Below are 15,784 nucleotides of genomic sequence, written 5' to 3'. Positions count from 1 at the left end.
TTGACACTTGGTAAGATCAGAAATCTTGTTGAAAAGTGAGTCAATATCATTGTAACATCTATAGTATGCAGAATACATTCTTGTTGACTTCAAAATGCATTTTAAATCCATTTTAGTCCATTCATTCTGCTCTCTTTTCAAAACCTTATTTGTCATTGATCGATTTTTACCCCGTAGATCATCATTTCAAGTATATTTGGATGCTGGAAATAGGAATACATTTTGCTGTTGAAAACTTATATCCGTTTATGCTGAATATCAAGTATTTCATCCATTCAAAATATATTTGAAATGAATATATGTGCAAGTCTATGTGCAAACACATTAATGCCACCCCCCCCCATATATATATATATTTGTTTTACATTTCTGTATTGAGAAACGTATTGTCATATGAATACAAGTAGGACATTGGCAGAGGAAGTTACACACTCCTCTCTTCCAGGCTTTATTGCAACATTGTGGTGGCAGATAACACAAGATAAGACATCCTATGCTGGCAGAAGGCAAAAGGAAACAACCTCTTGCTCTGTAAGCTTTTACACTAATATCTGATTAATTGAAAATGACATAATATCACTTCATGAGGAAGAACATTATACCCTAATACATTTCAGAAGGATACCGCACACATTATCATAGCAAAACATGAAATTATCATGCAGCTAGAATACATGGGGAAAAAAGATACCTCAAAAAATCCTACAGAAATACTATTGCAGATTTTTTTTTTAATAGCACAATAGATACACTATAAACTCACTCAATCCTGAGTGTCACAAACCCACTCAGTTCCTGTAGACATAGGACTATTACAATGATAGCATAAGTAGGGTTGGGTACCGAAACCTGCTACCACCGAATTGCAACACAGAATTAGGTGCCATGGCCAAGCTGCTGAGTGTTGTTGAAGTGTGCTGGTTGAAATCCTGTACTTGAACATTTAAAAAGTATCGGTTCAGGCACCACTTTATCGTCACATTGAGCACTGGACACACACTATAAGTCCTTACAGGAGCCTCCTATGTGATTTGTGTCTGTGAGGGAAATGATTGAGAAATCACTCCTCATTAGGCCACATGTTTACGTTGCTGCTGCATCATCTCACTGCTGGTGTTTTGATTGATTAGCGTACATATCACTGGATATATGATAGCTTGATTGGTCCCATGCAGAGCAGACATTGCTGGGATGATAACTGCCGTGTTGGGGAAGAAACATACAAAGTACATTTCATATTGTTTTTTGTGTCGTGGACTCGTGGCATATAGGCAATGCTCTGATTTCATTTTGAGTAGCCTAGCAGTGAAAGTGACACTTGCTACTCCTTTGATGTTCTCATAGGGACTCAATAGTAAGTTTTTATTGTATGTATGTTATTTTGTGTCTCCTTTAGTAACTGTATACTCCTGTAGGGACTTGGAGTGTGTCTGCGGCACTTGATGGTGAGTTTAAATTGGTGTTAGCAGACAGTATTAGCGGAACTGTGTCCTGAGTCGGACAGAGATGAGATGGTCTGATGCATTTTCCAGTCTTTTGTGGGGCTTTTCATTTCAGCGAACACCAGTTATTGTTATGGGATTCATTTAGATCATGTCTAATAATCTACATGTCAAATTTCATATGAATACATGAACATATAAATGCACAATTACTTTAGGAAAGTGACTTTAACACTTTCAGTGCCACGGCCCTTGGGCAAAAGGTTGCTTGCTGTGCCACATAGGCCGCAATGCATTTTAAAACAGTCATATAATTTTTTTAATAATTACTATGTAAACACTGAACACGCACAAATAACGATGAGACTCTCTTCTATCACCTGCAAAAAAAAGTTTATTGATCCCATTTTCCGTTCTTTAGTTATGAGCCGGAGAAGATAGCTCGATTGAACGAAAAACATACCTTTTTTTCTACGAGCTGAGATAATGAGCCTTTTGTGAAATTAAACATTTCAAGCACATCTCTGACTCTGAAGCGAATTTTCTGATGTCTGGGTCTGTCTGGGTGAAGTGTATGCTGCTCTGCTGCTCTCCGTGCTCCCCCCCCCCCCCCCCCCCTCAACTGCACACGCCTCCTGGGTGTGTCTTATGTGTCTGGTGGCTCTCAGTCTCTGCTGAGTTTGCTGCGCACACACAGTGAATGGTGCGCGACATTCAGCTTTTTGGTTCCGCGTGTGTTTGTCACGGGCTGGCATGCTTCCAGTTCGGAATAATAATGCTGATTATGTGAATGTGCTGTTGCAGCGTACATGGAAGTGCTCAGTTGTGACAGCGGATGCTGCTGCTGGGGGCACAGCTGGCGTTGTGCTCGTTTATGGAGGCACGTCGATGCATACGGACGGATGCGATGCGATTTCCTCATTTTGCCCAGTGACTATTTCTGTGTGTTTGGCTCCTTTTTCTCTGATCAGGAGAGTGCTGTCGCCACCTAATGGGTTTGTAAAATAGGTTATCGACCTCCAATAGCTACAATATTGTTAGAGGCGACGTAAGAAGCTTAGATCGACACCCCCCCGTCAAAAAAACAATTTGGAGTTATGACGCCATTTGGCGTCGCTGGCACTGTACGGTAAATTTCTAATGACGCCATATGGCGTCGCTGGCACTGAACGTGTTAATGAGAGAAGGCAATTTATTTATTTATTTTGTTTATTGTTTGTTTATTTGCAGATTTATAAAAACTGAAATGGACAAAATGAAAGCCATATGATGAAGCGCTTGGGTGACGTTCGACAATCATTTGTTAATGCCTTAACTGCATTCATGTTTACATTGGCATGGAGCCAGGGTGTCCGACATGGGGCCGGCAGCCTATAGCGTCCTTTTTCTGACTCTGGTAAAGATAAATCTAAAACGATATATCGTTAGAAAGACAAGAAGTTATACTTGACTTTTACACCATTAAACTAGTTGGAAAACATGGTCATTTATAACAGTAACTGAAGCTGTCGGTCGGAGTCAGTCCACAGTGACGTTATGTTATAACTTAAGTGTACTTTATTCGCTGCGACCAGCAACTCTATAAGTCACTTTGGTCGGTCGGTCAGGTTGGTCCACAAACATGCAAAATTTGCACATCTGGTCGCAGCTATTGCAAATTTGTGCTTATTTAATTTGTCGACAGCCCACAACCAATAGTTCAATAAGCCACACTTATCACAGCATCTCTTGCTGTTAAATAACAATGACCCTGATTGTGAATCAATGAATAGCAATGAAAAGATTCTGTATAATGCAATGTGAGGCTTGTGTTTTGCACCTTTTAGCATGTTATTTACTGTCATCTGTGGCTTGGCTTTGAAAAGAAACAGCGGTCAGGTTTCTCTCAGGTTCACACACACACACACACACACACACACACACACACACACACACTGATCAACAGGATGAGTCCATTTGAGTTATTTTTTGGTGAAATGTTGCAATATACTTTTTGTTGTAGGCCTATCCACTTTCCTTCAATCTTAACTGGTTCCCCCCATTGGTGTCTTTTAACGTCATTTAAGAGACAACGCTTCCCCGCCATTGACATGATAGAATGTCAATCAGTGTTTTCACCGGCGTGCGAGAGATGGCGCTCTTGGCCACCTTATGAAGTGCTACTATACTCCTAAAAGTCGCCCACAAGCCAGAGTTATTGTCCAACAAAACCAGCCAGCAGAAAAAGCAACGATCTTCTTTCATGGAGGAAGCTCCATAAAACACATCCAGCCTGGTGCCTCAAAGCGGTGCAACGAACACCTGGAGCAAAAATAACATCGGGGGGAAAAACGATTTTTTTTTCTTCAAAATAAATTCTGTCTTTATTTTTTGTTTTTGCTCCAGCTGAAATGTTTTATGGTCACAAATGAATGGGAAAAACACTTCCGGGGCAAGAAATGTCATGTGACTGTTGAGCTCTGTAGTGTGTTCAGTTTGCACTGCTGAGCTGAGGGCTGGGTTTATTAGCCTGCTTAGAGATGGGGAGCACCTGGGTTACCTGCCCTGCCCGTCATTACATCTGCTCCTCTCCACCAAGCTGCTTCACCTTTGTCTTTTGTTTTCACCACACATACTCACTGCATCCATACTTCTTCTTCTATGGTGTTTTATGGCAGTAGACATCCTTCATGTTACATTACCGCCTCCTTCTGGATTTATCCATCCACTGTTTCCCTACATTCTGTACCTGGTCTCCCCCGCGCAGCAGCGTGTGGTCGGCCTCTGCATCCATACACTTCCAGACACCACTGATATTAGTGACTTCCACACACCATTGTATTTTCTGTTGTATTATTCATATTTTTATTAAGTTTGTTAACACATTCACTGCCAACAGTTTTTTTTTTACTGTAGGTAGCTTCTGCCAAGGTTTTTTTTGAGGATTCTGGCTCATCTTTCAAGAGCCGAGGATTATTTTCTGCTAGGACTTTGTGAACACAAAATATCTCAAAATACCTAATAGAATGTGTGCTTTCTCTGTCTAAAAGAGTTACCGTAAATTCCGGACTATAAGCCGCGGCTTTTTTCCCGTTTTTTGGCCCCTGCGGCTTATATAACGGTGCGTCTTATCTATGGATTTTTTCAGAAAAAAAATTTCAAATACAAATAAAATCTCTCTTTTTTAGCACTCTTTCTACCTATAAATCCACTTCTGTTTTAATTTCCTCTGTTGCCCTCTTTTCACCACACCGCGGACACTGTGTGCACTGTCGAAATAAACAAAGGTGTTGTGTTATGTTGTTTTGTTGAAATGTTACGGTAATACGGTAAATGGGAGCTTCCTCAAACAGCCAACAATCCCCTCTGTGCGTGAACCCTTACATATGGTAATTACGGTAAGCAAAGTTCATCAGCCCGGAATCACAACAAGACGAGCAGTCTGTCTCTCACTTACCATGGGGAAGGTACGCAGAAATTCGCACGACGCAGCATTCAAGCTGAAAGCAGTCGAACTCGCACTAAAAGAGGGAAATAGAGCAGCCGCGCGTACTCTGGGCATAAATGAATCGATGGTGAGACGTTGGAAAAAGCAGCAGGAGGAACTGGCTCAGTGTAAGAAAACAAAAAAGTCCTTCAGAGGCCACAAAAGCAGATGGCCGGAGCTTGAAGATTCCCTTGAGGACTGGGTGTTGACCCAGCGAGCAGACGGCCGAGGCGTTTCCACGGTGCAGATCCGACTGAAGGCAAAAACAGTAGCCACCGAGATGAAAATTGAACATTTCAGAGGTGGGCCATCTTGGTGCTTTCGTTTCATGAGACGAAAGGGACTGTCTGTCCGGGCGCGGACGACTGTGTGCCAACAACTCCCTCCCGACTACCAGGAGAAAATCGCAAACTTCGGCGAATACACACAAAGGAAGATCAAGGATCATTCCATCGAACCGGAGCAGATCATAAACATGGATGAAGTGCCCTTGACGTTCGACCTGCCACTCACTCGCACTGTGAACAAGAAAGGTGAATCGTCGATCACGTTAAGAACCACAGGTCACGAGAGAACCAACTTCACTTGTGTTCTAGGCTGCACAGCATCTGGAGCGAAGCTGCCGCCAATGGTGATTTTCAAGCGGATTACGATGCCGAAAGAGAAAATGCCCAGTGGTATCTGCGTCAGAGTCAACAAGAAAGGGTGGATGATGGAAAGTGTCATGAAGGAGTGGTTGTCTCAGTGCTACGTCCAGCGCCCTGGAGGATTCTTTCACCAAAAGAAAGCGTTGCTCGTCCTGGACAGCATGAGGGCTCATATCACCGATTCGGTCAAAGCAGCCATCAAGAAAACAAACAGCATTCCAGCTGTGATACCTGGGGGCACGACCAAGCATCTCCAGCCACTCGACATCAGTGTCAATCGCGCATTTAAAGTGGCGCTGCGCATCGAGTGGGAGACGTGGATGACGAGCGGGGACAAGTCATTCACAAAAACAGGGCGAATGAGGAAGGCAACTTTCGCACAAGTTTGCCAGTGGGTCCTGACAGCGTGGAGGAGTGTTAAGACATCCACGATCACCAACGGGTTCCGAAAGGCTGGACTGCTGCGTGACGAAGAGGAGGACGCCGCCACAGCTGAGGGCCTTCAGAGGCTGTTCGATTCGGACAGTGACGAAGAGGAGTTCGTTGGTTTTGAGAGCGACAACGAAGGAGAGAGAGGAGTGGTTGACGAAGCCACCCTGAACCTGTTCGTTTCCGACACTGAAGTTGAGGACTTTGCTGGTTTCAGTACGGAGGAAGAAGAGGAAGACGAGGAAGACGAGGATTAGTGACTTTACTTTGACTCTGTTTACAGCCGTTTGCTGCACCTTCATCTAAAAGATGAAGAGAAGGATTACGGTACCTGGTTTTGTTGGCAGCACCTTATCCTTTTGAGGATTGTTTTTTGTTTTCCAGTTATTTACTGCACCTTAACCTTTTGAGAATTGTTTGATTGTTTTTACAGCACTTTATCCTTTTGAGGATTGTTTTATTATTATTATTATTGTTTTATTTTTTATAGCTACGGTATTTATTTTGTTGAAATGTTAATAAATGGGAGCTTCTTATAGCCTATAGCCTACCCTACCGTAATGCTTGTTTTGTTGAAAATAAATGGGAGCTTCCCCAAACAGCGATCTCTTTCCCGACATTCCTCTCTGTGCAGAACCCTTTCATATGGTAATTAAACATCAAAACACCCGCGGCTTATAGTCCGGTGCGGCTTATAGAAGAAAAAAATAGTCAATTTTGGTGCTGCGGCTTATAGACCGGTGCGTCTTATAGTCCGGAATTTACGGTAGTTTGTAGAGTTAGTAGTTATGTAGGCATTAGCAGTTGAATACAGCATGGTTTCAGCGTCTGAAAAGGAAAGATGAGATAAATGCCTTTTTGTGAAATTCGATAGAACAGTCACTTTAACCATTTATTTTTGGCATCAGTAAGACATCAGACATCTAAACAATAGTTCTGAACAGTAATTTCCTCCATAACAGCACCCCCACCCCCCTCTCCTTCAAACTCCTCCCTCCGTGGGTGTTCTCCTCCTCCCTCCGTGGCTCTGCAGCGGGTGTGTCACAAGCGAGTTTCTGCTGCCTGTCTGCTGCCTGGCGGCCCCTCGTCGGGCGAGCCTGGATGGGGCTCGTTCGTTTCTTGGGGTTTCGGTTGAGAGCTGGGATGAAGCTTTGTGCGATTCGCTTTATGCTGCGTGTTTCAAAGTGTGTTGCACCCAGTCTATTTTTGGAACCCCCCACCATTGTGCGCCACCGTTGTGCGCCAGCGCGAAAGCGTTTTCGCCAAACCATTCTACAGTATGAGAATGGTTTCCTCACGCTTTTCCCTGCAGTTTTGGCTCGGCTTTCTCTAGTCTGGAGAGCACTGTCGCCACTTAGTGGGTCGGTGGAATGGGTTGTACACGTTCGGTGGCTCCCATATTTTTATAGGAGATGTAAAAGGGTTTGATCCACGTTCCACCGTCAAATTTTTTTTTTTTTTTTTTTTGACGAGATAACTCGTCGACGGCAGTCAACCGTTGGATTTTTTTTGACGAGATATCTCGTCGACGGCAGTGAACGTGTTAATTAAATCTCAGTTTGGTGTGCATCAGTTGTGACCTATGATGAGCCAGTCATAACAGTGGGTATGACATCATCAGTGATGTGAACTGTATGACATCATCAGATACAGTTCTACATCACTGATGATGTCATGATGTATGATGTCATCAGTGATGTCATAGCAGTGTGAGCTTTGATTGGTCTATGTAAGATGATGTCATAGCAGAGTGAGCTGTGATTGGTCTATGTACGATGATGTCATGGCAGGGTGATCTGTGATTTGTCTACGCAAAATATTGCTGTAGTGCACCCCGTGGGCATTTTTCCCCACACTGCACTCCGTCAGGTCCCCTATGCACCCTCCACAAGATTGAAGTCGATCAGAAGAACGATTCTCAAGATATGTGAAGGACAGACATACTGTACATAGAGATGGTTCTCTTATTATAGTATAGATAAGAAATCTGTACAATTCACTAAGCCGTCATCTTTTGTACGAGCTCTTCATAGTTGACTTGTCCCTCTCCATCAATGTCTGCTTCTCTGATCATTTCATCAGCCTCCTCATCAGTCAGCTTCTCCCCGAGGTTCGTCATTATGTGGCGCAACTCAGCAGAACTGATGTATCCATTGACATCCTTGTCAAAGACACGGAACGCTTCTCTGAGCTCCTCGCTGTCTGTGTACTTCCTCTCCCTGACCATCGTAGTCAAAAACTCTGGGAAGTCTATCGTTCCATTACCATCAGCATCAACGTCATTGATGATGTCCTGCACCTCTGCTTCTGTGGGCTTCTGGCCCAAAGAGCGCATGACAGTACCCAGCTCTTTGGTGTTGATGGTGCCATCGCCATTCTTGTCAAAGAACGAAAATGCCTCCTTGAACTCAGCAATCTGCTCCTCTGTTAGCTGGTCAGCCATTTTGAAGTAGATGCAGCTACCGTCTATGAATGCACTCCTTATATCGCCTCAGCCAGGAAGGGGTTATGACATCACTGATGATGTCATAGCTTGAAGGACCACATTGTCTATGACATCACTAGCAGATGAGGTCTATGACATCATCGGTGCTTTATGACATCACCGATAATGTCACTGTCCATGACAGTACCAAGGATCTTCACAGTTATGGGCCAGCAAACCAAGAAAATGTGTTTTGAGTTTGTCATACCACAGAATTTTTTTTTTTATTAACCACCCAACCAAATTTGAAATACATTTGAAGTTGCTCTCTTCTCTGCTCTCCTCTATGTGTGTGGTATAGCATATTTAGCTTTGACAATAGATACTGCCTGACCGAGTGTGAACTTTCCAGGCACAGCTGGGGGGGGGTTGGTATCAGTGACGTGTGTGTGTGTGTGTGTGTGTGTGTGTGTGTGTGTGTGTGTGTGTGTGTGTGTGTGTGTGTGTGTGTGTGTGTGTGTGGTGTGTGTGTGTGTGTGTGTGCGTGCGTGCGTGGTTAGTTGATGTATCCCTTGCGATCCATATACGCAACTGTCAGTGCGTCTCTTCCTATTGGGCTTGCATGCAACTTGCTAGTGTGTGTGTGTGTCTGTCTCATTTCCCAGCAGCCTCCAGTCATGCCAGCTATGTGGGGCGAGGTGCGGGGGGCTCTGTGGCCTTCTCTGCCCCCCTCTCCCCCCAGTCAATTGACATGGGGTGTGGGGAGTGAAAGGGGGCGTGAGGTGACTGTAAATCACTGTAATGTCTCTGGTGAGACATGGCCACTAATGAAAAGCACTTTGTTAACACATTGATTCCTTGCCGCTGGGCTCAGTAGACAGGCCAGACGCCGGGATCTGGCACTTCAAGCTACTCCGATACCAGCCTGTTCCCGTCGTCGTCTGTTGTAGATGTTGAAATCACCCCAACGAGGCCCGCCGCGTGTTTGAGGGTCTTTTCACAGAGCTTCTTCTCCCCAATCCCTGCATGCTCTTCTGTGTTGCTGGTCAGCCGGGCTCACGGCTGTGACCTTTGACCCTGACCTTGGCGCTGGTCTAAATTCACTCTGTCTCTGTGTGGAAGCAGACCAGCGGCACCAGTCAGCCTTTCACTGTCAACACTGGAGTGAGACTAGGGATGATCAAAACCACTGGGAAGGCGGTGTGTCTTTGAAGCCAATTCGATATGTTTCAGTTTGATTTTTTTTTTTTATAAAAATAAATAAATAAATAATAAGTATTAGTGTTTCCCCCAGAATGGGCCTTTTCACAGCAACCATTTTGTGTCTAAAAGGCAGGGTAAACACAGGTGCAACCAAAACATTAATGAGGGCCCCAGCACTGGATTGGAAGTTGGAAACCCCCATTAATGCTTTGGTTGCACCTGTGTTTACCCTGCCTTTTAGACACAAAATGACTGCTGTGAAAAAAGTCAATTAGTCTGCACACCTGCCGGCCAATCAGAAACGAGTATTCACCAGACCATGGTATAAATGATAATATTGAATTATCGCCCAGCCCTATGTAGGAACAACCAGCACGGCAGAGACTGAACAGAGGCAGTATTATGAACATTACAGATCAAAATGATCAAAATGGAGCCCAGGCTAACAGTGAAGCGTAATAGTCCTTATTACAGTATAGGTTTCATTTTCTTTTTGTGTGTTTAAGTACTATAAACTTTCAACAGTTTGTGCATCATGACAGGTTTGGTTAGGACCTGTTCACATAAGCCCGTGTTTGTCCTTAAACATATGTTTCAGAACCCATCTGAGCCCTATCTCACATGTCACATGTCTTGACATGATGTAGAATGTGCTGACTGCGTGTTGGGAACCTCATGGGAGCCTATTAGGCATACAGACCCTGGCAGCGTCGTCTATTAGTGTAGCTATAGCCACACGTCGGGTGACATCAGGTTCTGTTCTGCATCGGGCCGGGACAAATGCTAGCTGTGCAGAAAAGGTTCTCAGCTAAAGCTTGCATAGTTAGCCGACATCCTCCAGGGCTCTCATTGAGTTTCATCAAGAAACTGCAGGTGTGCCAATGATGCATTTCCATTAAATAATGATGAATGATGCAATTAGAGAAACTGCAACATATTACTTCAATCAGGCGTCAGACAGGAGGAGCCTGTTTGACTTTGCCTTATGACTGCGAGCTGTTCATTTAAGCATTGAAGCGGAGCTTAGTTAAGTTTGTTTCTATTTCTGTGTTTACAGGGGAGCCTTTTCAGTGGTGCGCAGATGTGCTAAGCTGTGCACAGGACAGGAGTATGCCGCCAAAATAATCAACACCAAAAAGTTATCTGCAAGAGGTAAGCACAAGCACAGCCTGTTTTGTCCACAGGTAGAGTTGACTCTGTTATAGTGGACCATGTTAAATGTTCTGTCATTGAGAGTCTATAGACCAGTGGTTTGCAAAATGGGCCCTGGGGACCATTAGGGGGTCCTTGAAAGGATCCCAGGGGGTCTCCAACAAAACATGTTCTGTTTAATTTAGCTGTTGTTTTACTCCCTGAAAGCACAGTGAGTGAATGTGTAAGAATGACTCAATTGTTAGATTCACTGTCCCAACGGTTACCTCTCCACCTACAGTGTAGACATTTATATAATTCTGTATCTGAAACGGTGGCGCAGTGGTAGCACTGTTGCCTCACAGCAAGAAGGTCCTGAAAACAAAACAAAGCACAAAAAACGCTCTGTGCGCTGTTTTGTGCGCAAGGGAAGCGCTCTCGACATGATTTCCAGAGCGTTCACACGTGTTGTGTGTGCATGCCCCCTTACACGCCATAATCCAATATATCATCACCACAATCGGTACGCTGCCTCCCCTGTCTTCAGCGTACTTCCACAGCCAACCAGTTGGCGCAGCAGCTGGGAGGCCTGCGCCTCCGATGACCACGCGGCCAGCCCATCCCACTTCTGACACCAATGTAACAGCACACAGGCTGGTATCAAACCCGGGGCTCTGTCATTTACAAGCGCAACATGTTAACCATCAGCCCAAAGAGACAATCCCATTGGTCAAGGACCAACATGCTCGCTTTATTAATTTGAGGCCGGATCGCTACTATATCATATGCAATCCAGACTTGGGTTGAGCTGTTGTGTACAATAAGCCCCGCCATTTTTTCTTTCTTTCAATTTTTCTTTTTTGGTGTACTAAAATTATTGTATCGTAAGCATACGTAACTATGTACACAGTCTACACAGATATCACTTACTACTCTGTTTTCTCTTGTTTGTCTTGTCTGTATGTATGTGACAGTGTGGTTGGCTAAAGTGTTTGTGTAAAAAATAATACAAAGTTTGATCATAAATCGCTGTGGATAATAGCGTCAACTAAATGCCTAAAACATTCAAATGAAATATCATGTTCTCAATAAGACGATGTTCTCTGTTTAGGTTGATACCAGAGATCACGTGCCATTTTTCCTTCATAAATAAGAAATCATTCCTTTTAACACCCTAATTAGTGTCACACGCTGTCCGCCCAGTAACGGTTTTAGCCAAAGCCAAGGCCAAATGCCATGGCCATGAGCTCCAAGCCGGCTCCACAATGGCCACCGTGGCTCGTCACACCACCAGTTGCCCTGTGTAAATCTCCTGCTGCCCCCGCGGCCTCGTAACTGGAGCCCCACTGCCGAGGCTCTGCCAGGTGGCACCGCAATGACACTTTACTGTCACCCTGCCATCACACACACACACACACACACACACACACACACACACAGCCATTGCTTGTGTGTGAAAATGTGGAGTGTGGTGAACAGGCATTTTAACAGGCATTAGCGGAGGGCATCAACCTAGAATATGGAGGACTGGTCGTATCCATTTGTCTGTGTTTTTATCTGCCACCACTGCGGGGCTCCACTATTATTACGACTAAATGTGTGCTGTTCATAATGAGGACTCACAATTAGTCTGGATGATATGTGGATCAAACATATTTTAGTCTGGATGATATGTGGATAAGACATATATTAAGGCACCTTTGGGATCAATGAACATGCCGACTATTTCAGACTGCAGTAGACGTTCTGAATGAAATGTGTCAGTATTTGCAGCCTGGTCAGTCACATGACATTCAAATGAGCACGGTGTCTTAAAGTCCAGGTGAACCCGTTCGTCACGTGCATCTGAGTCCGTTTCAGACTGAAAACAAATTGAGAGGCGGGCCATATACGGTGTCGATGATTTGATTTGACAATTCTGTCGACTGGCTTTGGCATCGGCCAATCCTGGCGTGTTCCACCCCCAAATCGGGTGGGATTCAGCGTGTTGCCATGCTACGCCAGTGGGATCCGCGGAGCACCAGGCAGCCACCGGCTTCGTGCGGATCCGATGCATGGGTGCTGCCCGCCCACCTGGAATCTCCAAGAGACGACCCCTGACAGCCAGGGAGGCTGTCAGGCTCGGAGGCGCGCCCCATTATCGTTATAAATGTAAATAATATTCCTGGAATACGCGTTTTAACGAGCCAGTTACATTTCTTTGCATTCTTAGAGATTATAGTATTTGTTTTTTGTTCATGTTTCTAACAATTGGCCAAGTTAGTAGTTAGTTTATGGGATAGGAATTCTGCCAGATGACAGGCACTAGGCGCCATTTTCTACTTCATTTGGAAGAGAAAATTATCCTGAAATGAAGATTTGATTGACAGCTGCATGTCGTGATATGATTGGTTGATATGGGGTAGAAATTTGATAGTACTAGGTGACGTCAGCAAACTGTACATTACTGTTATCAATGAAATCTTGAAAAATGAACTTTTGATGTGAAAAAGTGTGAAAAACTAAAGAAATTAGATTGTTGTGATTTGTTTGGCATACATTATTAAATAGGTGCACTGAATACCTAGGTATTTGAACTAAAAGAAAAGAAAAATCATTTTTGGGTTCAGCTCGACTTTAAAGTTCGATTCCCAACTCATGCCAGGGAAGTTTTCATTTTTACAGAAAGCCTTTCTTAAGCCTTTCCACGAGCAAAGCCTTAGCCTAACTTTAATCACATCATTTTAGTTACCTAACATTTTCATGTGACTTGACTTCTGGGCCTATCTCTAACCATAAATCACAAATTAAAGTATAATTAAGTAGATGATTTGCAGTGATCAAATATAGGGGGGAAAAAACATTTAAAAAGCACACTGATGTGAAGTGATGCAATTACTTATTTGTACAAGTGAGATATAAAACAACAACAACAGCAACAACAGGGAGGGCTTGTAACAGCATTTTATTTCAGTCCAAAACAAAAGAAAGACAGAAACAAAATAAAATAAAATAAAACTAGATGACAAGCGAAGACACAGCTGTTTGGAAATCAAAAATCCAAATGACAGCATAGTGGAAAAGGGTAGAACAACAATGACAACATCCTTCTCCTCCTACACCTGCTATATGAATCTAGATTTCTACAGAATAAAACATAAATCTAGATGTTCATGTGAACGTGGCATCCTGCGTAGGCCGTATCCCATCATCCTCCGCAACAGTTATGTCACTCTTGTCATGTTGTGACTCTGTGTCAGTGCAGCGAGCAGCTTTAATGAGATTAACCCCATTGCCAGATTATCCTGCTCCTATTAGCATGAGGCTATCAGTTAATCCCCACGATTGGCTTGATGAGACTCCATATACAGTACATCACTAGTACACACACACACACACACACACATACACACACGTCGTACACACACTATACGTTTCACTCCAACTGTTTTTTCAGTGCAGCTGCAGTTTTCCTCCATATTTGCGAGGCGGCATGATCGCCCCGTTTCACTATGTGACCTGACTGAGTGGCTTCAGTATTTGACCTGACTGAGTGGTTTCACTATTTGACCTGACTGAGTGGCTTCAGTATGTGACCTGACTGAGTGGCTTCACTATGTGACCTGACTGAGTGGCTTCACTATGTGACCTGAATGAGTGGCTTCACTATGTGACCTGACTGAGTGGCTTCACTATGTGACCTGACTGAGTGGCTTCAGTATGTGACCTGACTGAGTGGCTTCACTATGTGACCTGACTGAGTGGCTTCACTATGTGACCTGACTGAGTGGCTTCAGTATTTGACCTGACTGAGTGGCTTCAGTATTTGACCTGACTGAGTGGCTTCAGTATTTGACCTGACTGAGTGGTTTCAGTATTTGACCTGACTGAGTGGTTTCAGTATTTGACCTGACTGAGTGGTTTCAGTATTTGACCTGACTGAGTGGTTTCAGTATTTGACCTGACTGAGTGGCTTCACTATGTGACCTGACTGAGTGGCTTCACTATGTGACCTGACTGAGTGGCTTCACTATGTGACCTGACTGAGTGGCTTCACTATGTGACCTGACTGAGTGGCTTCAGTATTTGACCTGACTGAGTGGCTCCTCACTAATGTTTCAGTATTTGACCTGACTGAGTGGCTCCTCACTAATGTTTCAGTATTTGACCTGACTGAGTGGCTCCTCACTAATGTTTCAGTATTTGACCTGACTGAGTGGTTTCAGTATTTGACCTGACTGAGTGGCTCCTCACTAATGTTTCAGTATTTGACCTGACTGAGTGGTTTCAGTATTTGACCTGACTGAGTGGCTCCTCACTAATGTTTCAGTATTTGACCTGACTGAGTGGCTCCTCACTAATGTTTCAGTATTTGACCTGACTGAGTGGCTCCTCACTAATGTTTCAGTATTTGACCTGACTGAGTGGCGCGCGAGGCTCCTCACTAATGGATGAGCCGTGTTCCATGAAAGGGGCAGAGCAATGTTAGAGCTGCTGCATACTCCTTCTACTCCAGCTCCTATTTATAGCCACATGACCTATCTGACATGGGCCGCGCCACCGCCGGGTTTAATGGCAGCCCCGACGCGCTGCCCCAGTTTAGAGGTGCGATTTGGTTTTAGCACGTTACGTTTAAGATGGTATTCCTCAGTCGGCAGGTAGGTGTCGGTGAGCGTGGAGCCGTGGTCGCAGCGACTTCAGAGGAGCGCTTTGTTTGGGATCGGTACAGATGGAGATGGTAGCGCAGGGGAGGGAGGGGTCAGGGCAGAGGAGGGAGGAGTCAGGGCAGAGGAGGGAGGAGTCAGGGCAGAGGAGGGAGGGGTCAGGGCAGAGGAGGGAGGAGTCAGGGCAGAGGAGGGAGGGGTCAGGGCAGAGGAGGGAGGGGTCAGGCGAGAGAAGGCACCCCAGGCACTTGGCAGCTGAGGGCCATGCGCCTGTACGCCTACATGCCTTTAGCACGGGACTCTCATCTGACTCTCTCTCTTTCTCACACACGCACACACATTCAGCGATAGGCACACAGAGCAGAGGAGGTAAGACTGCTAGCTGAACTCTGTATTCA

At 44.7% G+C, this 15,784-nt stretch overlaps 2 protein-coding genes across 2 annotated transcripts in view; one reads left to right on the top strand and one right to left on the bottom strand.

The window, feature by feature from the left end:
- The window catches only part of camk2b1 (calcium/calmodulin-dependent protein kinase (CaM kinase) II beta 1), a gene marked incomplete at its 5' end in the record, with an annotated part of 105,344 nt that overhangs the window by 1,277 nt on the left and 88,283 nt on the right, over nt 1–15,784 (top strand). The window contains 1 exon segment of the mRNA XM_083644343.1: nt 10,670–10,764. Within this exon segment, the coding sequence (XP_083500469.1) occupies nt 10,670–10,764 (95 nt within the window).
- On the bottom strand, nt 7,984–8,427 carry LOC310783375 (uncharacterized protein; the record flags this gene model as incomplete). Its single annotated transcript, XM_083644224.1, has 1 exon — nt 7,984–8,427. The coding sequence occupies one exon, from the start codon at nt 8,425–8,427 to the stop codon at nt 7,984–7,986; it is 444 nt and encodes a 147-aa protein (XP_083500350.1).

The sequence above is a fragment of the Poromitra crassiceps genome (assembly GCF_964638095.1).
Source record: "Poromitra crassiceps genome assembly, chromosome: 10".
NCBI lineage: Eukaryota > Metazoa > Chordata > Actinopteri > Beryciformes > Melamphaidae > Poromitra > Poromitra crassiceps.
This window is presented reverse-complemented; position numbering and strand designations above follow the sequence as displayed.